General features: G+C 32.5%; 2 protein-coding genes across 30 annotated transcripts in view; both read right to left on the reverse strand.

Annotated features, from left to right (window-relative positions):
• Positions 1-986: 986 nt before the first annotated feature.
• Positions 987-18,946, reverse strand: LOC134834566 (apolipophorins). Of its 2 annotated transcripts, none has more exons than XM_063849291.1 (9): positions 18,746-18,946; positions 16,176-16,643; positions 11,583-15,165; positions 6,083-9,857; positions 5,892-6,023; positions 2,836-4,362; positions 1,718-1,841; positions 1,336-1,655; positions 987-1,273 (listed from the first exon to the last, which is right to left on the reverse strand). In XM_063849291.1, exons 1-9 carry the CDS (start codon positions 18,792-18,794, stop codon positions 1,247-1,249), a joined length of 10,005 nt encoding a protein of 3,334 aa, XP_063705361.1. In that variant the 5' UTR covers positions 18,795-18,946; the 3' UTR covers positions 987-1,246. The 2 variants fall into 2 exon arrangements, with proteins under 2 accessions (XP_063705361.1, XP_063705360.1); XM_063849290.1 differs by lacking the exon at positions 18,746-18,946 and adding an exon at positions 18,477-18,614.
• A 1,797-nt stretch (positions 18,947-20,743) lies between these two features.
• LOC134836061 (twitchin) overlaps positions 20,744-25,400 on the reverse strand; it is a 53,044-nt gene continuing 48,387 nt past the window's right edge. For 27 of the 28 annotated variants that reach the window (XM_063851232.1, XM_063851235.1, XM_063851230.1 and 24 more), the window contains 4 exons: positions 25,334-25,390; positions 22,847-23,047; positions 22,481-22,783; positions 20,744-22,093 (listed from right to left, as the gene is read on the reverse strand). In XM_063851232.1, the coding sequence (XP_063707302.1) occupies positions 21,468-22,093; positions 22,481-22,783; positions 22,847-23,047; positions 25,334-25,390 (1,187 nt within the window). In that variant the 3' untranslated portion in view covers positions 20,744-21,467. The remainder of the gene's footprint in view (positions 22,094-22,480; positions 22,784-22,846; positions 23,048-25,333; positions 25,391-25,400) is intronic. The other variant, XM_063851217.1, reaches the window with a different exon arrangement.

Here is a 25,400-nt window from a genome sequence, read left to right on the forward strand (position 1 = left end):
GCGATCATGTCCAGGAGACGTGCCACGAAACGAGACACAAACTTCCGTAGGGAGTTCAGAAAAAATTTGCATTTATACGGCACAAGTGGAATTTTATGTTTTGTGAAATATTGGAAAATGATCATACGTTCTATAGATACAGAGATTTTTGTGTGGATTAGTAATTTGTAAGGTTTCTATTTTTGCTATTCTAATCGATGAAAAATTGGTTTGATTTTTATGTCTGTTGGTTAAATAATTTTTTTTCAAAAATTTAATATTTTTCTCAGTTTGTCAATTAAATGTATTGAAAAGTAGGTTTATATTTATTTGGCTTAAAAAAAACGGAGCAATAAATTAAAATAAAAACAATAATTTTTGATACAGGCGAATAAATTTTAAATTTCCATTTTTTGTCGAAAAAATTCAGAGGGGAAAATAAAAATTAAATTAAAAATTGGAATATTTTTGAAAATATTTTGAATAAAAAATCATAAAGTGTAATTGAATATACCAAAAAATAAGTAAATTTGCTTAAACAAGACTTTTTCTATTAAATACAGTTGAAAAAATTTTTAAAGTTACGTGACCGAAATAATTTTTAATTTTGTAAGATTTTGTTTAATTTTTCTCTGCTTTTGAGTTCAAATTTATGTTAAATGTTAAGAGTATGTTAATTTAAAAAAATATTAAAAAAATTACAAACAAAAACTTAAAAAATATTTTGGAAAATTTTCACAACAAAAATTATAGTTTTTTATTCATTTTATAATATTTAATTAATATTTTGTTCCAAAATTAAGATTAAAGAAATGTTTGTTTTGAAATACTGATTTTTGAGGAGCAATTTTAATAGGTTTCTCCACCTTCGGCACCAAAATTTTATAAAAATTCCGACTTATTGAGGACAAATTTTGTAGGTTTGAAGGCATTTTTGAAGCAAAAATTGTTTAAATAAAACGTTCCTTCTTAAAATTAAAAATAGAAAATACAAAGTCGTTGTTTTATTTAAAAATTACATCTTTTTATTTGTCTTTTTTTTCATCGTTCAACAAAATGATCTTAAATATGTTTTGTACACGATTTTGTCTTTTATTCTTTTTTTTGTTGGAGTTCATCACATGATGGTTTTGTTGGTTATAAATATTTACATTTAGCATGTTTTAGCATTTGATTAATTTAACAGAAATTACAAAAAAAAAAACAACAAAAATATCTTTACTGAGAGATTTCAGACTTATCAAACTTTTAAATTATTTTCCGTTTCTTAACCGCGAGCAGCAACTTTGTAACTCTGTAATACGAAAAAAAAAATCAATAAAATTTTTATCTCTTTAGAAAAAATTAAAAACTTACGGGAGGCATGACATTTTCTTCAACAACGTGGCACAATTGCTCGGGGAACAAACTGTGCTTCAAAACGCAAACACATTCCAATTTCTGTTCTGTCCGTGATGTCAAGTCGGCAACGGCAGCAGCGAGTGTCACTGTAAATCCGCGTTTTTGTTTGGCATCAAGTGCTTCGTAGTTTTGCAAAGCGAAAACCATTCCGTTCTCTTGCATTACGGTATCGAATAATTTGTCATGTTCATAGGAAAGCTCAGAACGGAGTTCAGGGGTTCCTTCGGGACGTTTGCGACCATCTCCTAGTTGGAAAACGCTGTGTTTGCTGAATCCTAAAAAAATTTAAAAAAAATTAATATATGACGAAATGAATTATCAGAATGAAATGACGTACCAACAACTTTTTTAGCATCCGCACCTCCACCAACAGTCAAATCATCCAAAGGCAACAAAGCGTGCATCGAAACTCCTTGAAGAGCGGCGACACCTTGAATAGCGCTCATTGCAGAGAATCCGGCCTGTTTTCGAAAAAAAATTAAATTAATTAGGTAAATTCAGTTTAATAATTTTTTTTTTTTTAAATTTTTTGTCACACCAATAAAAGTGGAAATATAAAATTGTAGGCATTTTCTATACTTTTTGACATATTAAAATTTATATTTATTAAAATATTAAAATTTACATAAAATATTTATCATTTTTTAATTTCCATTTTGGCTCGATTTTAATTTTGCCTTAAAAATTATATTTAAGAAATAAAAATAAATATTTTAATTTTTTCCCGGAAAACGAGTTTAGAAACGATGGAATATAGTAATTTCTCGAAATTTTTCCAAAAGTCAAAAATAATTGAATTTGAAGGAATTTAAAAAAAAACAAAATATTCAATATTTATGAATTAAATATCACTATTGAGGCGAAAACCTTCCCAAATTAAAATATAATTAACATATAAGGCCGCTCCAAATTGTTTTTGAACTTTTTGTTCCATGCCCCATTTCAAAAGTCGAAAATCCAATGGGGCAAAATAAAAAAAAAGTTAAAAATTTCATCAAAATTGACCTTTTTTTGTCTTTTTCTATATTTTTCAAAATTTTTTAAAAATATTTTCAATTTTTAAGAATTTTCGTATTAAATATCTATTTTAACATGAGTTTTCTTCTTTAAAATTTTTTTCAAAAATTTCAAAAAAACAGTTATTTTTAACAAAATCAAAATTTGAAAAAAAAAATTTTGGAAAAATTTCCAAAAAAACTAAAAAATTTATGACAAAAAACTTTTAAAAAATTTTGTATGAAAAAGTATTTCAAATCTTTTTTTACCCATTTTGAAAAAAAAAAGTTTTTGGGACAAAAAGTTCGAAAAAAATTTGGAGCGGCCTAATTTGCAAAAAAAAAAAATGGAAAAATTTCCAAAAGTAAAAAAAAATTAAATCATCAAAATTCTGATGTAAAAAAAGTCAAATAATTAAATTTAGCCGACTAAATAAAATAACAAAGAAAAAATACTTACAGGAGAAACGTTATCTAAACCGCTTCCACGAACGACCAAAACGTGTTTAACGGCAGCCGGTCTGAATGGATAGTCCAAAGCTTCCTTAACGGCACGTCCTGCAGGCGAGAATCCCAAGTCAGCTTGCAATTGTTTCGTGATTTTGAACAAATTAGCGGTAAATTTGTCGACACGTTCATCTCCCGTCACTACTGGCTTTTGATATTTGGGGAATTCATTCATTGGAACATTGGGATAAGTTCCTGTAAAGTCCAAACCGCCCTTTGTGGTGAAGTGATAAATGTACTTCTCGTCATAATTGTATCCAACGAGTGCGACATGAACATCGTTAATTTGGCGCGCTGCAAATTCCTTACGCAAATCTCCTACAAGTCCATTAACAAGTTCTGGCTTGACCGTGGTATCGACAACGAGAACAACATCAGCTTGTTTTTGGGGTAATTTCATGTCAAAATCATCCCCCAACTCGACATCCTTGCCGTCAACCTTGCACTTTGCGCATTGTTCGGGCACTTGAATTGGAATATGCTCCAATTTGCATGTCGAAGCATAGAGCAGAGCCATGTTGCAAGCAGCATCTTTCTTATCGGCGGCCTTCTTAACGGCATGTGCACAGGCATCCTTGTAGTTCTTGTGTGGAACCATGAAGTAGCATAAACGCAAGTTAGAGCCACCACCGAACAACGAATTACACAATTCATCAGATTCATGTTCGTGCGTGAGTTTCGCTACAGGTTTGCAAGTTCCCAATCCATAAGCATTTCCGAAAGTAGCATCATCTTCCGTCACTTCGCCACTTGGCAAGACAAAGTCGTCATAAGGCTCGTGATTTCCATTACCCAACAAACCACGAAGACGTCCATGGTAGAATCCGTTGACCGTAACATGGCACACACGCAAGTCAGTGCTGCACAACAAATGCAATCCGTAAGTCGTAGCAACCGAAACCGAATAATAACGACGCCAAATCGCAAGATCTCCATGATGAGCAGGCAATTCCGTTGGTGCACCATTCAAATTAACAACGCCATCCTTCGTCACTTCAATTGAGTCTCCTTTGTCGAACAACGTCAAACTATTCATCTTTCCATCGACCAAATTGGCAACCAAGGTGAAGTTATTTTCGAATGCATCTTGTACCAAGACGTAGTTGCAAGATCCGGGGAAGGTCAAGTGACGACCGTCAAAGGTGAAAATGTGTTCGCCATCGCCAATGTGTCCGTGGAACGTGAACGGAGGGAAAAGTTCGGTGAATTGGAAGCCATATGGACGGTAGGACAAGAGATTGCGCAACGAGAAGCATCCACCTTCGCGCAAACAGTTCAACGGACTGAATTTGACGTTCCAAATGTAGCTGACACGCTTGAAGGATTCAAAGGAAACGGGCAAATTGTTCATCCATCCGCTGACATCTTTGTCTTTACGCAAGTTTGAGACGAATTTGAAGAGAGAACGGACAGCTTTGACGTACAATTCGAACAATTCCTTGACGGATTGGGTGTCGTTGACAGGTTGTTTCAATAATTTCTGAAAAAAAGAAAATTGATTAATTAATTATTATTTTTTCCAAAAAGAACACCCGTTCTAAAAAAAAACTAATTCAAAAAAATGTTTGAAAAAATTTTTTTTTTTGAAATAAAATTTGATAAGGCGAATTAATTTAATATTTTCATTTTTTGTCCCATGAGAACTTTCTCGAGGGGGGGGAGGGGAAATATAAAAATAAAAATTTTTGAATTTTTTGTTTGTAATTTTTTAACGTTTTTAGACGTTTAACAATGATTCTTAACGTTTATTTAATTTTAGTTTATATTATTTTAAAATTTGAACTTAAAAGTAAAGAAAAACCAACAAAATCTCCCAAAATAAAAATTTTTGAAAAAAAGTAATTTTGGTCACGTGACTTTCAAAAAAATGTTTTTCAACATTTCAATAGAAAATGTCGTAATTAAACAAATTTCTTTGGTTTTTTGTATGATTTTACCATAAACATTAATTTTTCATGATTTTTCAATATAAACATTCAAAAATTTGTCAAAAATATTTCTATTTTATATTTAATTTTTATTTTTCCCCCTGAATTTTTTCGACAAAATCCGAGGGGAGGGAGACAAAAAATGGATATATTAAATTTATTCGCCTAAATTTTTAAAAATAGAAAAAAAAATAATCAAACATTACCATTATTAAAAAAATAATTTTCTAATGATTTGTTTGAAAAAAGAAAATTTTTTAATATTTTTTAAAATGTAACTTCGACAAAATGTGTTTTTAAAAAAATAATTATAATTTAAATAACATGTCAATAATTTTAAAAATAAGGCCGCTCTAAATGAAACTCAATAGTTTTGTCCGATGCCCCATTTTGAATTCGAAAATCCAATGGGGCAAAATAAAAAAAAATAGTTTTTTAAAGAAAATTTTTCAATTTTTAGTAAATTTTGTATTGAAAATCGTAAATATTTCGACATTAAATTTTCTTTAAAAAATAATTTTCATGAAAATTATGGAATTTTTTTTATCAAAAAAAATTTTTACAGTTATTTTTATGATATTCATTTTTTTTTTCAATTTTAATTAAAATTTTTTTAGATCAATTTTTAATACACAAATATCAATGTAAAAAATTCAAAACAACAAAAATATTGATTAACGGTCAAAAATTCTTTGAAATTTGGCATTTTGTATGAAAAAAAGTATTTCAAAATTTTTTTTTTTTTGCCTCCCCCCATTTTTATTTCAAAAATTTTGGACAAAACTATTGAGTTTCATTTGGAGCGGCCTAAATAAATTTTTGAAAAAAAAAAATTGAAAAACATATAATTAATTTTTGAACAAAGAAAATAAATTAAAGTTTGAAAAAATAATAAAAATAGAAAATAAATAAAATTTGAAAAAAAAAATAAAATTAATTTTTGAACAAAAAAATTAAATTAAAGTTTGAAAAAATAATAAATAAAATTTTGAAGGAAATAATGTAATTTTCAAGTTAAAAAAATTGAAATTAGTTTTTTAAATAAAAAAAATTAATTTAAAAATATTTTTCAAATACTTACAGCAGTGAGATAATCGCTCAATTTCTTAACAAAGGCCTTAGATTCCTCTGTTGGCAAATGTTCGCGTGCCAAATCAAGTAATTCATTCAACAAAGCAGCAACTTGTTCTCCGACAGCATGTTGTGCAAAGAACTAAAAAAAATAAATTTATAAAAAAACTCATATATTAAAAAAAAAACCTCGTAACTCACCTCTTCAACCTTAGTCTTAACCATTTCAAGTCCTGGAAGTGCTTGAAGTTGTTGAAGGAACAATTCCCACACATCACGGACTTCCTTCTCGAATTGCTGAACGTATTCCTTGAAATAAGCACTGACATTTTTGAACAAATCAGCCATGGCTAAAGACATTTTGTTGAAATCCGTTTGGAATCCCTTCAATGCCTTTGCAACACGTTCAAAGACTCCACCAACCAACGAAACAAATTCTTCGTACAATTTGTAGACAAAAGCTTCGACTTGCGTGTACAATTCCTTGAACATTGGCAAGAATTTGGTGTTGAATGCCTCTTCAACTTGTAAGTAAAAGTCCGAAACGAGTTTCGAGACCTTTTCGTAGTAGCCCAAGAACGTGGTGGTAACTTCATCGACGAATTTCGTGACTGCAGCGGCAGTTTGTGTAAGGAAATCAGCAATTTTCTTGATGGTTGGATCAGCTTGCAACTCAGCTTGGAATTTGTCCCATTGTGACAGGTAATCTCCCTTCATTTTACCAAAGTCGGGGAATGACGATTGCAAAGCCTTGAATTGGCCGGTAACAGTGGTCTTGAGATTCTCAAATTTGGCGGCATATGCTTGACGAGCGGCATCATTTTCGCTCTTTGTCGTCGTTTGCAATTGATCCAAGAACGTCTTGATTTCCTCCTCTTGCACTTCGAAGTTTGTGGCAAGGAAGTGTCCATCATCGAGAGCAACTTTGCCATTAAACAAGCCCTTTCCATTGCCACTTACGGTAACGGAGGCTTCCTTTCCGAGATCGAATTGTCCCTTGACATCAAGTACCTTATCCTTGCTCAACGAGAACGAAGCAGTCGTTAAACCATCAACTTGTCCCGTAACAACAACCGGAGTCATTCCCAACTGTTTGAAGACCGAATTGTATGTCGCACTGCGTTTTTCCAAGTCATAATTGGCAGCAACTTTAAGAACTTCTTCGTTAAAGACACGTCCATACAACTCAAATACCTTCTCACTGACGAACAAATACGAACCGAATCCAAAGTCTTTCGTGGGGCAGACAGCATTAGCTCCAAAACTGAATACACGAGTGTCGTAATTCAACGCGGCATGACCATCGAAGCCTGTTTCAAGCTTCAATCCCTTGCTCGAGACCTTAACGTCAGACGTGACATTGAATCCCTTGCCACTCTTATCGGCATTTTCGTAGTTGGCTTGGACAACAACTTTGTTGGCTTCTTGTTGGAAGACATCGAACGTAACCTTAGCTTGAGCACGTTGATTATCGGCATCGAGAAGAGTAAATCCAGACACTGACAAAGATTTCATCGAAGGATGATCCAAACGCAATTCGCTCTTACCCTTGACGACATTCGTTCCGGTACGATCGACACTTCCGATGTACGTGAGACTTGTCTTGCCACTTGGATTGTTCTTTTTGTCCAAATAGAAAGCGACGCCAGCATCATATTTACCGAACAACTGATCACTTGGATAATTGTAGGTACTTTCCAAGGCGATTGTACGTGCAGGCAACGTCAAAACGATTCCAGCAGAGTTTTTGTGGACATACAACGAGTATTGATACTTGTTTTGATCCTGAGATTGCAAATGCATGTCAACGGTATGATCGATAACCATGCCAACCTTTGAGGTATCAGCTTTCAATCCAAACTCATGAGAGTATCCAAGTTCACGCAAATCCACGGAAATAAGCAATTCATGTTTAAAGTCGTTGAATTCCGTCTTTTGAATGGTCGAACGCAAGTCAACGTTAACACATTGCTTCTTCGCTTCGCAGACCGTATGTTTAAAGGCGACATTCTTATCGGTCAATTTGAGTTCCGAGATGATGTTTTTGGTGCCGATGCGACCATCAAACACGAAAGAAACACCAGTTTCCCCATCCTTGGTAGCTTCGAACTTGTTGCGGATGAATTTGAAGGTGGTGGCTTGTTGATCTTCGTACAATTTCACGTTTCCAGTGCCTTCGATGATTGTTTTGCCCTTGTCTTCCTTCACTTGGAACTCAGCAGAACCACTCAAAACGTTCTTGCCTTCCTTGGTGCCGACAAATTCGACTCCCTTGCCGCCTTGCTTGCTGTTGATCTTGACAACGACTTGTTTGTACTTCGTTGAGTCGCTGTTGACGGTCAAGTAGAAGTTGTCGTGCGATTTGAAGAAAGCTTCTGCCTTGAGATCCAAATTGTAGTCCAAAACGTTGACAAATTCAACTTGCAACACGTATTTCGAGTCTTCCAATTTTTGGACACCCAAGTGGAGTTTCGTAGTTTTGTCGGGATGCACAAATTCAACCAAAACCGAGGGTGAAACTTCCGATAAAACGACGACTCCGTTGTAGGCATAGGCTTTCGAGTCAACATCAACCTTCAAAGCTGTCGAATATTTGTTTCCTCCAGAGACGTTCCAGGCGAAATCGAGTTTGACATCCTTCGCCTTTTCAGCGGGTGATTGCAATGAAGCTTTTACTGCGACATCGTTGGCGCCGAATGTCGAATCAGTCACCAAATGCACCTTTTTGTCCTTTTGGTACAAAACTTCAAAGTCAACATGAGCTTTTCTGGCATCAGTGGCGTCTTTTTCGCGGTTGTAGCTCAATTTGACGTTCACAGGATCAGTTTCGGGCAAATTAAAGACAGCCTTGAGATCACCAGTTTTTTGGTTGGCTTTGTAACTGACATCGAAAGCGAGAGTTTTGTCACTTACTTTCAATGAGTTGCTGTGTTTACCTTCGTACAAGCCATCTTCGGCCTCAGGAGTCTTCACGCTGCACGAATGTTCGAAAACAACTTGTTTCAGTTTCGTGTCTGGAACATTTACGACGAATTTCATGTTGGTCAACGTGGGTTTAGTGTGATCGCGATTGACATCGTAGTTGGAAACGACGTCAAAGTCGAATTGGGATCCGTATTTACCGGTGACATGATAATCGGCCTTGTCTTGCGATGTTTCGTCCGAAGCGTAAGTGAAAGTGACTGGGTTTGGCAACAATGTTCCGTCTAATTTGACGCCAACGTTAGTTTTAGTTGTGCCACTTCCGGGGAACCGGGAAACGGTGTTTGTTAAGGTTGCTTCCTTCTTGTCGAAACCGACGTAGTACAATTTGTGTGACATATCGAAGAATTTGTGCTTGAAGTCGGCATCTTTAACGACGGTGTCCAATGAGACGGAACGCTTATTTCCGTTCGGGAGTTCATCGGCGAGCGAAACTTTGAGTTTGCCGTTTCCTTTTTCGTCTTTCATGTCGCGATGACGATCAAAGTGACCGGAAACCTTGCGACCCGTTGGAAGTCCGAGCTCGAATTCGCCGTTAAGGTTGCCATTGACTTTGGTGCCTTCAGATTTTCCGGCGACATTGAATGTGTATTTTTCGGTGAGAACCAACAAAGTGTTCTTGCTCGACAAATCGTTGCTGGCAAGGTTGCTCTTTGTGGTGAACTCGATCTTTTTGTTGTTGTCTTTTTCAAAGTCGTAGAAGAATTTGGTGTTGACGTCGTACGTGGGTTGAGCAACATTGAATTCGCTTTCCACTTTGACCTTGCGATCGATCTTCTTGAAGACGAACAATGTGGTTAAGGATCCTTTTCCTTTGTCGGATTTGAAGTTACCGTTGCCAGTCAAGACTTCGGTGACATCAAGATCGAATTTGCCTTCTTTGACATCTCCGCGTTTGCCGTCAGCACTGTAGGTAGCCAAAGTTTTCGCTCCTTCCAAAACGTTTGCAGTGGATTTGAAGTCGGTCTTTGTTGTTTCCAAGAAGAATTTCAAGCTGTAAAGAAATGAAAAAAATATTAGCATTCCAAGTTGTTGAATTAAAAAAAAAAAATTAGAAAATTTCAAACATTATTTTAACAAATAACAAATTTTAAAAATTATTTTAAATTAAAGGCCATTTTAAATTAAACTCAAAAATAAAGAAATTTAGCAAAAAGTTCATAAAATTGTCAAATTTTGCCTCGAATAATCGAGTTATATTTTTTTCGCATTCTTTTTAATTGCCAATTTTGAATTTTTGTATATTTTAAAAATTTTGAAAAAAAAATCGTAAATAAAATTTTGGATAAGTTATCAGGTAAATTTAAATTTTGTTACACTAAATTGAAAAATTTGAACAAAAATAATTGAAAAGTCATCATTTTAATATTTTTAAACTAAAATTGCTTCTTGAAAAATTTTTGAGAAAAATTTGAAAGAATAAATTAATTTTAATTATTTTTTTGTTATTTTAGGCCGCTCGAAATGAAAATAAAAAATAAAGTCCGATGCCCCATTTTAAAAGTCAAAAATCCAATGGGGCAAAATAAAAAAAAAGTTGAAAATTTCATGAAAATTGACCGTTTTTTGGTCTTTTTTCATATTTTTTCAAGGAATTTTACAAAATTTTTTTAAGAATTTTCAATTTTTATAAATTTTTGTATTGAAAATCGTATTTTAACATAAATTTTCTTCGTTAAATTTTTTTTCAAAAAAATTATTTTTCAAAATTTTTTGACAGTTTTTTATACAATTTATATTGATTTTGAAAACTTCAAACAATACATGTTTTTTTTAATATTATGTTTTTTTGAAAAAAAATTTATATCCTTTTTACTTTTTTAGACAGTAAAATATTTTAACTCTTCTTTCAATTAAAAATTTTTTTTTTTTGCCATATATTTTTGACTTTCTTTATATCAATTAGATTATTTTTTTATAGTTTTTCCTTTATAGTGCTAAATAAAAATAACGGTTTTCCAAAACTATAAAAAATATAACTGCTGAAAATTTTTTAGTGGTAAAGAAAGAAGGAGTTATGTAACATTCCTGTGATTCGCAGGCCGATTTTTTCGCGCTAAACATGCGTCGAGTCATAAGAATCACTTTTTTCCATGAAACATATGCTCGAAAATAGTTTTACAAAAAGAAAATACAATATAAATTTGGTAAAAATCGTAAATAAAATTTTGGATAAGTTATCAGGTAAATTTAAATTTTGTTACACTAAATTGAAAAATTTGAACAAAGATAATTGAAAAGTCATAATTTACTAAAATTGCTTCTTGAAAAATTTTTGAGAAAAATTTGAAAGAATAAATTAATTTTAATTATTTTTTTGTTATTTTATTTAATTTTAAAAGCTTTTATTTGCTACTTGGAACATCATTTCCAATTAAAGACACTAAAATAATCACTAAGTCTGACTCACTAAGCTGACTTTGTTTTGAATTAATTTATATTTTTAAAAAATTATATTAAGATAAGAAAATGATTATGATAATTGAATTTTTGAAAATTAATTTCAATTTTGGAGAAAAATACAATTTTTCCATCTCGAAAAAAAAACCCAAAAAATCAGCAAATCTTTGATGTCAAAATTATCGAAATTTTACATAAATTTAAATTTAATTAGAGCTTAAAGCGTGAGATTTTAAAAAATTTTTCGAAAATTAAAAAAAAAAACAATTTAACAAAAAGGATCAAAAATCAAAAAAATAATTTAATGAATAAAACTCACCTATATGGTGTATCCTTCTTGTTTGGCAAAGTTGCTTTGGCTTCAAAATCAGCATGCAAGTTATCAAGAGAGGCAGATTTTCCGAACTTTCCGTTCAATCCAAAGTTGAATCCGCAGCTAGAGACGAAATCGTACTTGACATCGGACAATTTCTCCCCAACGACGCGACTTCCGGTGAATTTAGCATTGTGCTTGTTAAAGCTTCCTCCGAGTTCGACATCAAAGTCTCCCTTGGTCTTCATGTTGTACTTGTTGTTCGAGTAGACATTCAATTTATGCGGATCCGTTTGGAAGTCCAAGTTAAAGTTGGCAAAGTTGGGCTTGAACGAGTGCTTAAAGGCAAACAAGAACGGCACAACTGGCACATCAAGTTTAAATTCAGAGTCCAAAGTTGTCAATTTCTTCGTTCCGTCCTTCGTGTAAGCCGCATATTGGTACAAATGAACCTTATTCTTGCTCGTTTTGTAATCCTTGCCATAAACCACGAGGAAATCGTTCGACAACAAACTGCCCTCCTTGCGATTTAGTTCATACTTGACTTGTCCGTTGAAAACTTCGACGAAATCGTTCGTTGAAGCGACATCTAGCAAGAATTTTTCCTTATGTTGGTATTCAAAGGCACCGGTGAGACTGGCTTTACGCTTGGCGCCCGTATCTTCGACGACATTTACGTCGTATGTGACCTTTTGACCGGTTTGATCGACGAAACCGTTGATGACGTATGGGGTGTTTGTGGGAGTTGTGAGTTTGACATTGTTAAAAGTGAATTTTACGTTGCCGTCCTTTTGTTCGACGACGATTTTACCGTCGACTTTGTATCCGTTGACGTCATTGGAGCCGTCTTTGGGCGTTTTGAAGATGATGACGGGCGTGTATTCGGCACGTGCTTCATTACCCTTGACATCAAAACCAAATTGCGCCAAATACTCGTTGAAATCGTTCTTGGCCTTGGCATAGAGAGCGAATTCCTTGTTGTTGCGCTTGAGTCCAGCTTCAGCAGAGGCAGATTTACGTGGATTAGTCAACGCAACACGTACGAAATAATCGACATTGTATCCGACTTCCAATTCGAGTTTTGTTTCGCGTTTCTCGGCAGATCCGGGCGTGTCAAAAGTGTAAGTCATCAACTTTTGTTTGGGTTTCGAGTCGTCATACTGTCCCTTGAGGGTGAATTCTTTCTCGAGTTCTAATTTCAAAGCGACGTAATTGGGTCCAGCGAAGGGGAATGAAAGCGTGTTGGGTCCATCGCCGATATTGAGGTCGTATGAGGGGCAAACATTGATGCCAATCAAGGGGAAGAATTGATCGAAGCAATCGGAGAAATGCATGCGGTTTTTGGTACTTTCAGCTGTCACGGGAATAGCAACGTCTCCGTGTTGGACATCGTGAACGACAAACAAGGCATTCGTTTTGAACGATACCAACTCTTGGTTCTTGAAGGGGAACGAGACTTTCAAGTCGAACGTCTTCTTGTCTTCGGATAAGGCAAAGTCCAAGGTACTTCCGGTAGACGAATGCAAGTTTCCTTCGAGTTTCAAGCCAGCTTGGAGGGTTTGTGCATCAACGACAAAAGTTCCGCTCACATCAACGTTGAAACTGGGTACAAAAGTGACGGAAAATTTGGGTGCCTTCTTCCATTGTTTGACATCGGTGGCGACGCCCATTTCGACACGAGCTGCAGCAGCACCTTGAAGTCCGAGTTTGAGTGGTAAACCAACACCCGATGGATACACGAGATCGACATCCAAGAAAAGAACGTGATTTTCGTAGACTTTGTTGAAGTTTTTGGCGTCCTTGATATTCTTGTCTAAGGCTTTGAACAAAGCGTTGACGAATTCCTTGGGACTGCTGGGCACTTCGTTAGCTAAACTCAAGAAATACATCTCGGTTCCGAAGAGTTTTACCGAGAGATCGAGTTCGACATCGGAGAAAACTTCATTTTGGTATGTCAAGCCATTCTTGAAGCCATCGACTTCGTCACGGGCGACGCCACGACGGAAACGCTTCTTTGTGCCTTCGAGGACGGAGTTGTAGGTGGTCAAGGCGTTGTTGAACAACTCCTGGAAGTTGCTAGACTTGAGTTCGCCTTTTGGTCCGAAGAAATGCTCAAACACTTGTTCCAAATTCTCTTGACGAACGTTTACGTCAAACACATTGAAGACATTTCCGAAGAGTTCGCCGGTCAAGTTGAAGGTTCCGGAACGTGGCAAGAATCCTTTTTGCGAGTAAATGACATTTGAGTCGACCGAGGCACCCAAACCCAAGCTATCAACGGCATACGAGAGCTCACGGTTGAACGAGTACTTGCGAACGTCCGAGGGGAAGCGTTGACTAGGACGAACATTTCCCAAAACGCGACGCAATTGTTCGCGATGTGGATCGGCGCTGGCACGGATGTTCATCAAATGCGACGAAATGAAGGAACCAACTTGATAAATGGGTTCGTCGTCCAATAAAGCCTTGACTTCGTTAGCAAGAGTCGATGTGGGGCACTTAACAAGAGCCAAATACGCTTCGATACGAACTTCGGAGTCGAGTGAGCGATTCTTCAACAATTCCAATAATTTTCCGTAGAAGACTTTCGAGCAAGTGGTCGCTCCGATGGCTTGTAAAGCGGCAACACGAACACGGGCTGATGGTCCGTCAGCGATACAGGTGAGAAGTTTGCTTTGTACGGGCTCGAACATGACACCAGTGTTGCGAACAGCCTTCAAAACAGCGACAAATTTGTCTTCTTGTTGGCGTGACGTAGCTTTGCAAGATCCCAAGTTGTTAGCGTACTTTTGGAAAATGTCTTTCAAGTCTTTGTCAGTGCAAGTGTGTGACTCGCAGAATTTCTTGACCAATGTTCCGACACCCATGTAAGCTTCGCGGATCGATTGGGGACCCAACGTCTTGGCAACAGTGAATATACTGGCATGCGATACCGTTTGAGCCAAGTTGAAGGACAAGTAAGCCAATCGTTGTTCCTTTTCACTCAATTCCTTCTTCAAAATTTCAGCGATGAAGGTGATCGAGTGTGCAGATCCGGCACGGAAAAGAGCATCCAAGTAAACTTTGCGTGCTAATTCTTTGTCCAATTTCAATGAGCCCTTCTTGATGTCGTCATACAACAAGGCAACATCTCCCTTTTTGGCAGCGCGCAAGGCACGGACCAATTCAGCGAATGTAGTAGCACTTTCCTTTCCGACGGCTTTTGAGGTTTCGTCGAATGATTCAACGGTTTTCTTCAAAACGGCACGAAGGTTGTCGGGATTCGAGGTTGGCACGCCTTTGTCGGCTTTGAACAACAACGAACGTTCAGCGGGGTTTTGGGGTTGGGGAGCTTCCTTGGCTTCGCTCTTGGTGAAACTCAATTTTGTCACAACCTTTGCGCGAGCACCCGTGTTTTGGCCGGAGAAGGGCAAGTACACGTAGTTTTCAGTCAAAACGGCGGAATCCAAGACACCAGCCTTGATCTTTTGTTCCAACAAGTAGTCGCCATTTAAGACGGGAGTGGATTTGATTCCAGATGCTTCGTTGAAAACGCTCTTGATGAAGCCATCGGCCAAAGATTCGCGATGAGCGCAAGTGTTCAAGTCACCTGTGAAGAGGAAAAAAATATTTTTAATAATTTTTCGGTGATTAAGAAAATTTATTTTAATTTTTTTAAATAAAGTAGTTAAATTTATTTATTTCACTCTATGTCACCCCAACCCCTTTGATTTCATCGGAAAAATTCAAAAATAAAAATATTTATTAAAAAAGGAAAATTTTTTACATTTTATTGTAATTTTTGATTGAAAATCGATAAAAATAGACAATTTATAATCAAATAATTTTAGATATGAGCTTATTTTGTTTAAATAACGCATGTTCTATCGAAATTTAGATGAAAAAAATTTCTTTCACGTGACCAAAATTTTTTTTTTTTCTTCAATTTTAATTTTGTAAAATTTTATATCAATTTGGAATTAATAATTTAAATTAAAAAAATAATGAAATAAAAAATCAATTTAATGCGAAAAATCAATGTTAAACGTTCAAAAACGTCAAAAAAAGTAGCATTTCACTTTTAATTTTTTTTCTCCCCTCCCCGTTTCATCAAAATCCTCATGCGACATAAAGTGAAATAATTAAATTTAATGGTCTAAAAAATAATTTGAAAATATTTATTATTACAAATTTAAAAAAAAAATGTAAAATGGCAAAATTTTTGATTACAAAACCATAAAAAATTCAGTTTTTATGAAAATCAAACAAAATATGAACAAAACTTTTTTTTGCCAACACTAAGGTCGAATCTATGAATATTAAGTCAATTTAAGTTAAAATCAAGTTAAATTAAATTAAAAACTTAAATTAAGTTTAAAAAAAATTCATTTTTCCATTAAAATAACGTTTCTTGCCAAAAATTTATTGCTTTTGCTTTAATTCAAATTTTTGCATTTTTGGCTAAAGTTTCTTTAAGATTTTAGATCAAAATTAAGTTTCATTAAGTCAAAAGTATTAAGTGAAGTCACATTTTTTCGACTCTTCTCAAAACGTTTTTCTAATAAAAATATGACGATAAAATTGATTCTCTTTCGAGGAACAAAATCTAAAGCAACTCACGTGTTTTGGTGATGACAGTTGAGTCACCGAGCGTATTTACGACGGTATTTGTGGGACAAACACCAAAGACGTCTGTTTCGTAACTCTTTTGTTCCACTGATTGGATCAACGAGATAATTGCGCGTTTAACGTTCACCGAGAACTCCGAATCACTCGAGTCGGCACAAACTTCGGGCAACAACTCGTCATTCGACAAAACGAATTTGACGGGTTTCTGCAAATCCTTCGACACAGCGACCTTCTTGTCGTCCGGACTGGTGAGTTGGACCTTTTGCATGAAGAGCGTGTACTGGCAGTTGCCGGAATAGTAGAGTTGAGCGACTCCATTGACCTTAAGTTGCGTCTGTTGTTTGCCGCCCGTCAGGAAAACCGTGACTTGCGAGTCAACGTTGTAGGTGTAAGCCTTGCCTTGTTCGAACTTGTATTTGGAGAGTTGGTTGGCGACGGGACATCCTTCCTTGCAAACGGCTAAAAACGAAAGAAAAGAAGAAAAAATTAATGAGGAACGCTTATCATGTTATTTAATTGAATTATCAAATGTCATAATACCAAAAAACAACTGCGCGATATGATTAATGGGAAAACTGCCCTTGAAGCGAAATTATTTATTTTGAGTGTTTTAGCAGCAATAAATGCATATAGGTGACGAAGAGCGATCGTTATCACGTTGATCTCTGATTTCGAATTCAATGAACGTAATTTCTGGAAAATTCTGGTCGATCCTGATCATTCTTGATTGTAATGTTTATTTTTTTGTCTTTATCATTTCTAAACAAATGCAAAGCAGAAAAACATTGGAAATTTCCGATAATTCTTTGTTGTTTTAGAAAAACAAGCAACTTCTGTTAAACAATAAAATTTAAATTTAAATCAGTGAAAGCTCAAAGTCGTCAATTCACTTTTATTATATTATTTCTTTGCATGTTGAGATCATTCACCAAAAAAGCCATCAAATTCTACATTAAAAGACGTCGTCGCCCGAAGGTCACCAATTGATAGCTGAAGGTTATCGCCGTCTTTTCACAGAAATTAAAATAATCAGAATGTTTTGGTTACTCGACAAAAAATTAACTTGGTGGAAACAACAAAACATTTTTCGAAATTATCTCGAGAAACTTCATTAAAATTATATTATTGATGAACAAGCAACATTGTTCGTCTGTCGTGTATTCGAAAAAAAGAACCAAAAAATTGATGTAAAAATTGTGAGATAGTTCAAGGCCACTGTAGAAAATCATGCTTGATTGAATTACAAAAAGGTTGATGAACTTTTGGTAGATTATTATAAACTCATAAGACGTGTAACTGATAAGAATTTGTGAAATTTGAAGTTCATCGAGGACTTTCAATGATTTATAATTTTTTTTTTCAATTTCGAACTTCGAAAAAAAATAATTTTATTCCATTAACAATTAAAACCGCTTTAAATAAAACTTGATACAAATGAAATTTTGAAATTTCATTTAAAAATATAAAAATCGAAAACGAAATCTTGAATTGAAATTATAGATTTTTGTGGTAATTTTTTAGCACTTTTCTAATAATTTTTTTTAATTTTTATCTTTGGTTTTTTTCTTTAATTTTTATAAAATTTTTTGATCTTTTTTTATTATTTTCAATTTTATTTTTTTAGAAAAATAATTTTGATTTCAAATTTTAGCGGCTTTAAAAAAATAAAAATTAAAAACTCAAAAGTTTTGGACAATTTTTAAATCGTCATAAAATCCTTTATTTTGTAAAAATTAAAAAATTTTTAAAATAATTTTATTTTTTTTTTTCTTAATTTTCAAAAGTAATTTTAATTCTCGATTTTTTTTATTGATTTTTTTAAGAAATAAAAAAATTATCTCATCGTTTTTAAGTTTCAATTTTTTTAAATTAAAAAAAAAACTTTTGAGTTTCATTTTAAGCGGCTTTTAAAGCGTTATTCCATTTACGATGAAAGTTCACTTTTTTCTAGATTTTTTTTTCTTACACGTCACTTAAACTTTTTTTTCCCAAAATAAATCATTTATTAATTTTATTACTTTTCTTGTTTCTTTTTATGTTTCTTTTCGTTAGATTGTTTCGCCGGATATGATTTTGATTATTTTCAATTAAATTTAATAAATATATGCCGTAAGTGGATGGCGGCTCGCTTTACACATAAATAACTATTTTATCTGATATTTTGTCCATGTCACTTTTTATTAATATCTCCAACGATATTTCACAATTGTCTCTCATAATTTGTCTCACTTTCGATCCTTTTGTATTCTAATTTCATTTTATTTTCTTTTTCAATTTTTTTTTGTTCGTTACCTGCAAGTGACTGATGCCACATACACACCAAGAGGAATAAAACTATTGCGGGACACCGTAGGGCACCCATGTTAACAAGTGTAAAATTGTATTTGAAATTCGAGAAAAACCCAACTATGGTGCAAAATGTGTCTCGAAAAACACTTGAACGGAAAATAATTTGATTTTGTGAAGTGCGCGGCTTTTTATACTCTCCGTGGCTATCGGTGTGTGTGTGAGTGGTTTGCGATTAACATATTTAACGGCAAATCGACGACGAAGGAACTCACCTGCGAAGGAAGACCCGAAAACCAGAAACAGCAGAAAGATTGTTGACATTTTTTTTATTCCTAAAATTTAATTTTTCACTATTTTCCTGTAACAAAGTTTGGCATTTCTCTGGGGAGAGATTTGATTTTTTTAAAAGTTTTTTTTTTCCAACTAGAGAAATTTATTTTATTTTCTTTATTATTCAAAGTGGTACGAATTGAATGAAAGCTCTTCAAAAACTAAATTATTTTATTAAAGTTAGTGCCTTTATAACCTACTGCATTTGTTATCATTTGTATACATAAACAAAGTACATTTCTCTACATGTTTCAAGTACTTTTTTTGTATTTTAATACAATGTTTGAACATATCTGAGCAATGTTCAAGAATATTTGTGTAAGTCATCAATTCAAATTTCTTTCTTCTCGTGCGACGATTACGAGTTTAGATTTTTTTTACGGTTTTTTTTTTGAGAATTTTTTAAGACTCGGAACGCATTTCTTCGGAAATTTTCGTTTTTTACGGGACTCATAATTTCTCTGAATATGTTTGGTGATAAGGAAAGGTTAATTGCTGCTGCACTCAATTATTTATTTGATTCTCCGTATCATTCTTGTTTAGATGACAAATTGAAGTCAGATCGACTTTTGCATTTTAATTTATTATTTTAAAAAAATGTAGATTATTCTTATAAAATTGAAGAAAATTAAAAAAATAACGGTACAAGTCAAGTGAATAAATTTTATATTTTCACCTTTATTTCAATTTTTCCGAGTTAACTTAGTAAGAAAAATAAAAATAATTTTAGTAAAAGTAGAAAATTTTTAGAAAATTATAAAAAATGAAAAAAGCAAATTTTTATTTAAATCTTAAAAAAAATTACTTATTCATGTTGACATAAAAATAAAACAAAAAAATATCAATGATGATAAAAAATCAAAAAATGTCCATTTTTTTATCTCAAAAAATTTCTTTTATTTATTTTGAGTTCAACTTTGAAAAGAAAAAATAGTAAAGTTAATTTATGAAAAAAAATCTTTAGATGTTGATCAAAACCCTAAATTTTATTTAAAAATCATTAGATCATTCACCAACATAAATTTACTCTCCTAAGCAAAAAAAAAAAAATAAATAAAATTAATTTTATAAAACGAAATTTAAATAAAATAAAATTTTTGAATTTTATTAGTCGAAAGTTTTGGAAAAAAAATTTGTAACTTTCTAAATTCACGAAGAATTAAAAATTTTTATTTGATAAAAAAAAATCAATAAAAATTATTCAGATTATTTTAATAATCTTATACACTTTTACAAAAAAAAACTTTATACTCTAAAATCATTTTATAAAATTTTGATCAAACGACTCCAAATCCAACGTTAAAATCATGTAAACTCATCTGAAAAAGACCTTGAACTTGAATTGCTGTCGTCAAAAATATGAATCAAAGTATAAAAAGGAAATAAAATTTCTTTTTATAGATTACGACCTCAATTAATTTTGCATCATTTTTGATAAGAAATTGACTAAAATTTGAGTGAAAGTGCAAAAATAACCAAAATTCACAAAAACTTAGCATTTAGGTTGCCAGGCGTCTCCATTTCTGAGAATCAGTACCATCTTATAAATAACATCTTGTAACAAAAAAAAAAACCCAAAAAAACGAGTAGGTAATTGATAATAAATTATAATGTTCTTTGAGTCACTCTAACACACTCTGCAAACAATACAACGGCCCTTATCATCATTTTTGTTTGATGTCAATGTCCCTTCTACATAGATGTGAATGGTTTTTGTGATAGAGTCAGTTTCGGCGATAATGAGATTTGACTTCAGAATTACTGGAAAGCATCGTAAAATATTCATTATCAATGATTTTGTTTTTTTTTCTCTGATTTCATGAATGAACTTGCCTTCTTTTTGTTCTCTAGACGATTTTTTCTGAAATTCTTCATTTTTTTTCGTGCAATAAATAGACAAAATTTCTTATTTATTTTTTTTTTTATTAAAATCATACCATTTAATTGGCTATCTGCACTTTAACTTTCGTTACTTTTCCATCATTTTCAACGGGGCTTGTCTTTGTGCGACGATCGCGCTTAAGTTCTTCGTTGAAATTCGATTAATGAGGATACGAGATGGTTCAAATGTGTCGCACAAAAGATCTTTACCGCCAAAAGTGTTGGAAAAATAACGAGAAGCGTGCTTTTTAGTAGATTTTTTTTTGATATGTGTACATTCAATATAACAATATACGCTCCAAAAAATGACGAAATTATACTAGATTAACATTAACATTAAAATTAATTTAAAATTAAAGCTAAAAAGATGTTCGAAAATAATTTCTTTGCTGTGTGCAAAATTCTACGATGCAGGTCGGGGAACAAAAATTGAGAGAAATGGTGCCAAACGAGCGCCTTTTGCATGTAAAATTGTATTTTTTGGGGACAGACTGAGATGTTAAGTCATTTTTGAGGATGCTGCAATTTTACATGGAAAAGTCGTTGTTTGGCATTTTCTCACGTATTTGATTGTATATTGGCAACGATGTTCTGTTGCGAGAGTTTTTAAAAGTGTCGAACAACTAAATAAAATTATAAAAAAATTGGTGACTTAAAATAATAATAATTTTTTTGTGATTTTTTTGGTTTTTTGTTCAAAAAATAAAAGTTGAAAAGTTGTGAAAGTAAATATTTATAAATAAAGTATAAAATAATTGATTTGTTTTTGTTTGATTAATTGCGTTAATTGACTACATTAACGGAAAATGAAGCAAATGTTTCATCCTTGCGGCCTACCGCTTTCACCTGGTACTGGCCAATGTCTAATGCAGTGCATGCCTTAACTTCCAACTTGTATTTGTTGCCGTCCTTGATGAATTGGTACCGTGAACTGGCCTCGTCGATGGGTCGGGCATCCTTGAGCCACACTACCTTCGTGGGTGCTTCGTGGAATTCGCATTCGAAGCGTGCCGACTCGTTTTCTTGCGCCGTCACACCTTGTGGGAATTTCACGAAAGTGGGTTGTTTGGTTTCCTCGCCCGGCACAAGGACGTTAATGGTGCACGACGTAAATGTTTCGCCGGCATCGTTAAATGCCTCGCATGTGTAGGTGCCAGCGTCTTCGGGGAAGATTTCGGCGATTTGCAACTTGTAGATGTTCGCCTCGTTCGAGTATTGGAAGTCTTTGGACGGTTTGATTTCTTTGTTGTTGTGTAGCCAGACAACGTCGAATTGCTTGGCGCCAATAATGCGGCAGGAGAGGCACACCTCTTCGCCGTCATTCACGAAACGTGACTCCAAATGGCCGACAATTCGTGGGGGTTGATCACCCTTGAGCACTTTGTGTTTTGAGGTACCATTTTCCATTGCTAAAAAAAAATTTAAAATTAGAAAAAAAATTTTAATAAAGAGACACACTTTTGAGTCGCTTTTGAGTATCAATAAAAAAATAAATAAATATTCGACTTTGAAATTTTTTGACAAAATTAATTTTTTCGCAAAGCTTTTTTGTTCTAAAAATTTTAAAATTTTTTCTCAATATTTTTTTTTTTAGATTTCTTAAGAACAACTTTGGAAACAGTTCTTTGGAAAAATTTTTGAAATTAAAAAAAAAATTAAAAATTATGATAAATTTCTAAAAAAATAATTTTTAATGAAATTCTTGTTTTTTTTTTATTTTTTATTTTTATCAGAATTTTCGAATTTTTAAAATTAGCCAAGGATTTTGTCCCAAAAAAATTATAAAAAATACTTACGTTGAATTGTCAACTTGGACTTTGTTTCTGTTGATCCAACGGAATTTGTGGCTGTGCAAACGTATTCTCCTTCGTCTTCTGGATAGACTTCAGCGATGCGCAACGATGCAACGCCATTCTTGTATTTCAAATCGATAATTTCTGAGCTGGAAATCTTGCTTCCGTTCTTGGACCAGCTGATTTGTGGTTCTGGATCGCCTTCAACAATGCATTGCAACAAAAGTTCTTCGCCATCCTTGATTGTGAGGTTCGTCAAAGTCTTCTTGAATTCGGGTTTGCACATCAGTGAGTCATCAGGTGGTACTGCAAACAAGAAATTTTCCATAAAAATCACATTTTCACACAAACGAGAACAAAAAAACTTACAGATCAATTCCTTTGTGGCACTTCGTGATCGTGATGGACTGCTTGTGACATCTGATTTTCCGTACTTCTTCTTGCCAGACGCTGACAAGTTGGAGCTGGCTTCGTTAAGAGTGCTTGTCACTGATGGTGTTGGCTTCACTTCTTGACGAATAACGACTTGGGCAGGTGCTTGTTTCAATGGGTTCTCAATATATTTGCGATCTGCGGGTATTTTAAATAAAAAACATTAAAAATTTTGAAAAAATTACGTAAAAAGTCATACAAAATAGGATTTTTTAGGCAACTATTCTACAATGTTCCTGTTTTAGGTGTAAAAAAAATATAAGGTATTACAGGCAAAATGCAAAAAATTAAAAAAAGGGTGGATTAGGTAATATACAAAAAAAAAAAAATATTTTTATCTACAAAAATTGTTTTTTTTAGGTCTACTGTGCTTAAATTATGCTGCAAAATATGCTAAATACAAAAACAAAAAAAAATCTGGAATGATTTATTTCTTATCACAAAAATATTATCACGTTTCGATGAGTTGATGACAAATACATTGTTTCAATGACTTTGTTTATATTACAGTGCCCGGGTTATTTCTGGTTTAGTTATTTTATTTTCTGTCGGGTGCATTATATTTACTCCCGGAGACGATTAAATCCGCAATTCGTAATAGTAAGTACCCGGAACTGAGATATGGAATATTTTGCTTGATTAAAATTTCTACTTTAGGACGTTCCAAAATAAATTGAATAATTTTGTCCACAAATTTTTGAAATAAAAATTGAGAGAGTAAAAAAATACGTTGTTAATTTTAAATAAAAAATTATATTCAGAAAATATTAAAAAGTAATTTTCAGGGCTTAAACTGCTTTCGACTTTTGCTTTTGCTTTATTGCTATTGCTTTGACTTAAGCAAAAGTTTTTCAAAATATATTGCTTTTGCTTGCAAGCAATAGCAAAAAGCAAATTACATTTTGCTTTTGCTTTTACTTAAGCAATTACTTAGCTGTTAATTTGCTTTTTGCTTTTGCTTAAGTAAAAGCAAAAAGCAGAATCTCATAATTTGCTTTTGCTTTTGCTTAAGCAGAAGTAAAAGCAAAAAAGCAAATTATTAAAAACTTTTTAGTCAATTAAAATGGACTTAAATTTTGTTAATTTATATTTTTCTGATCCGCTCCAATTTTTTTAAAAACTTTTTGTTCAAAAATGTCGAATATCCAATGGAGCAAAATAAAAATAAAAAGTTGAAAATTAGATCAAAAGTGACTGTTTTTTCATAATATTTTAAGTAATTTGCAAAAATTTTTTAAAATTATTTATTTTTGTATCGAAAATTGTATTTTAGCATAAATTTTAGAATTTTCTTCCCCAAAAATATTTTCAAAAAATTATAAATTTTTTTTTATTTCAATTTTTAAATTAAAAGGTTCTGAAATCACTTTAAATTATTTAGAACATTTATGAAGAAACTTTAAAAACAATTAAAAAATTGAATAATGACCAAAAATTGTTTAAATTTTCTCCTTTTTCATCAAAAATTCTCCTTCAAAAATTTCTCCAAAAAAAATTTTGCCCCCCTATTCTGAAAAAAAGTTTGATCTAAAATTTTAAAAATGAAAAAAAATTTTAAAAAATTCAAAATTTTGAATTTACTTAAATTTTTTAAATTTCTAGCTTATTCTGCCTCATTTATAATATTTCAGACAATTTTTAATATTTTTTTGATTTATCCGTTGAATTAACTAATAAAGTATAATTTTTCATGTTTTTTAAAAAAGCAATTTTTTTAATTTGCTTGAGCAAAAGCAAAAGCAAATTTCGTTATTTGCTTTTACTTGAGCAAAAGCAAAATTCAAAATATTGCTTTAATTTTGCTTTAAAGCAAAAAGTCAAATAACAATTGCTTTTGCTTGAGCAAAAGTCAAAAGCAAAATGTATTTGACTTTTTACAAAACTTTAGTTTAAGCCCTGGTAATTTTTAAATAAATTTAGTCTTGAATAAAATAAAATTAAATTAAAATAATTTTTAAATTAAATATTTTAATTAATTTTTTGAAATTTATATTTTTAAATAAAATTAAAATAAATGAAAAATAATCATAATTAATGAAATTAAAATTTTTGAATAAAACTAAAATTAATAATTTTTAACTAATTTTTCTGACTAATTTAATTAAAAATTTTAATCAATTTTATTTAAATTTATATTTTAAATATTTTTTTAATTATTTATGAGATTTTTTTCTTTTTATTTTTTGCTCTTTAATTTTTTAAATTCTAATAATAAGACAAAATTGCAGAAATTTATTTGGAACGTCTTTACGGGTTAAGTTATGTCATGCAAAGTTTCTAAGTTTTTATTGTAAGAGAAGTCCGCGCAACCAATTATTTACAAATTTTATACATAACACTAAATTTTGAGGAGTTTTTAGTTTTAGACGTGCTCGTGCAAAGTTATTTGCTTATTTGTTTTGTTTTACGGGGAGTTTCGTTTACCTCCTGAATACATATATTTATGGGCAAGTTCTTCCTGTTCCTTTGATTGCCCTTCACCTTTTAAATT

Source organism: Culicoides brevitarsis, chromosome 3 (assembly GCF_036172545.1).
Source record: "Culicoides brevitarsis isolate CSIRO-B50_1 chromosome 3, AGI_CSIRO_Cbre_v1, whole genome shotgun sequence".
Classification (NCBI taxonomy): Eukaryota; Metazoa; Arthropoda; class Insecta; order Diptera; family Ceratopogonidae; genus Culicoides; species Culicoides brevitarsis.

Excerpts from the sequence above, each read along its gene's own strand:
- LOC134834566 (XM_063849290.1), bottom strand. The coding sequence starts at position 18,546 with ATGGGTGCCCTACGGTGTCCCGCAATAGTTTTATTCCTCTTGGTGTGT. Across the intron at positions 16,644-18,476 it reads GTGGCATCAGTCACTTGCAG|CCGTTTGCAAGGAAGGATGT; the intron begins GTAACGAACAAA and ends TTTCGTTTTTAG. Across the intron at positions 6,024-6,082 it reads TTAAGACTAAGGTTGAAGAG|TTCTTTGCACAACATGCTGT; the intron begins GTGAGTTACGAG and ends TATTTTTTTTAG.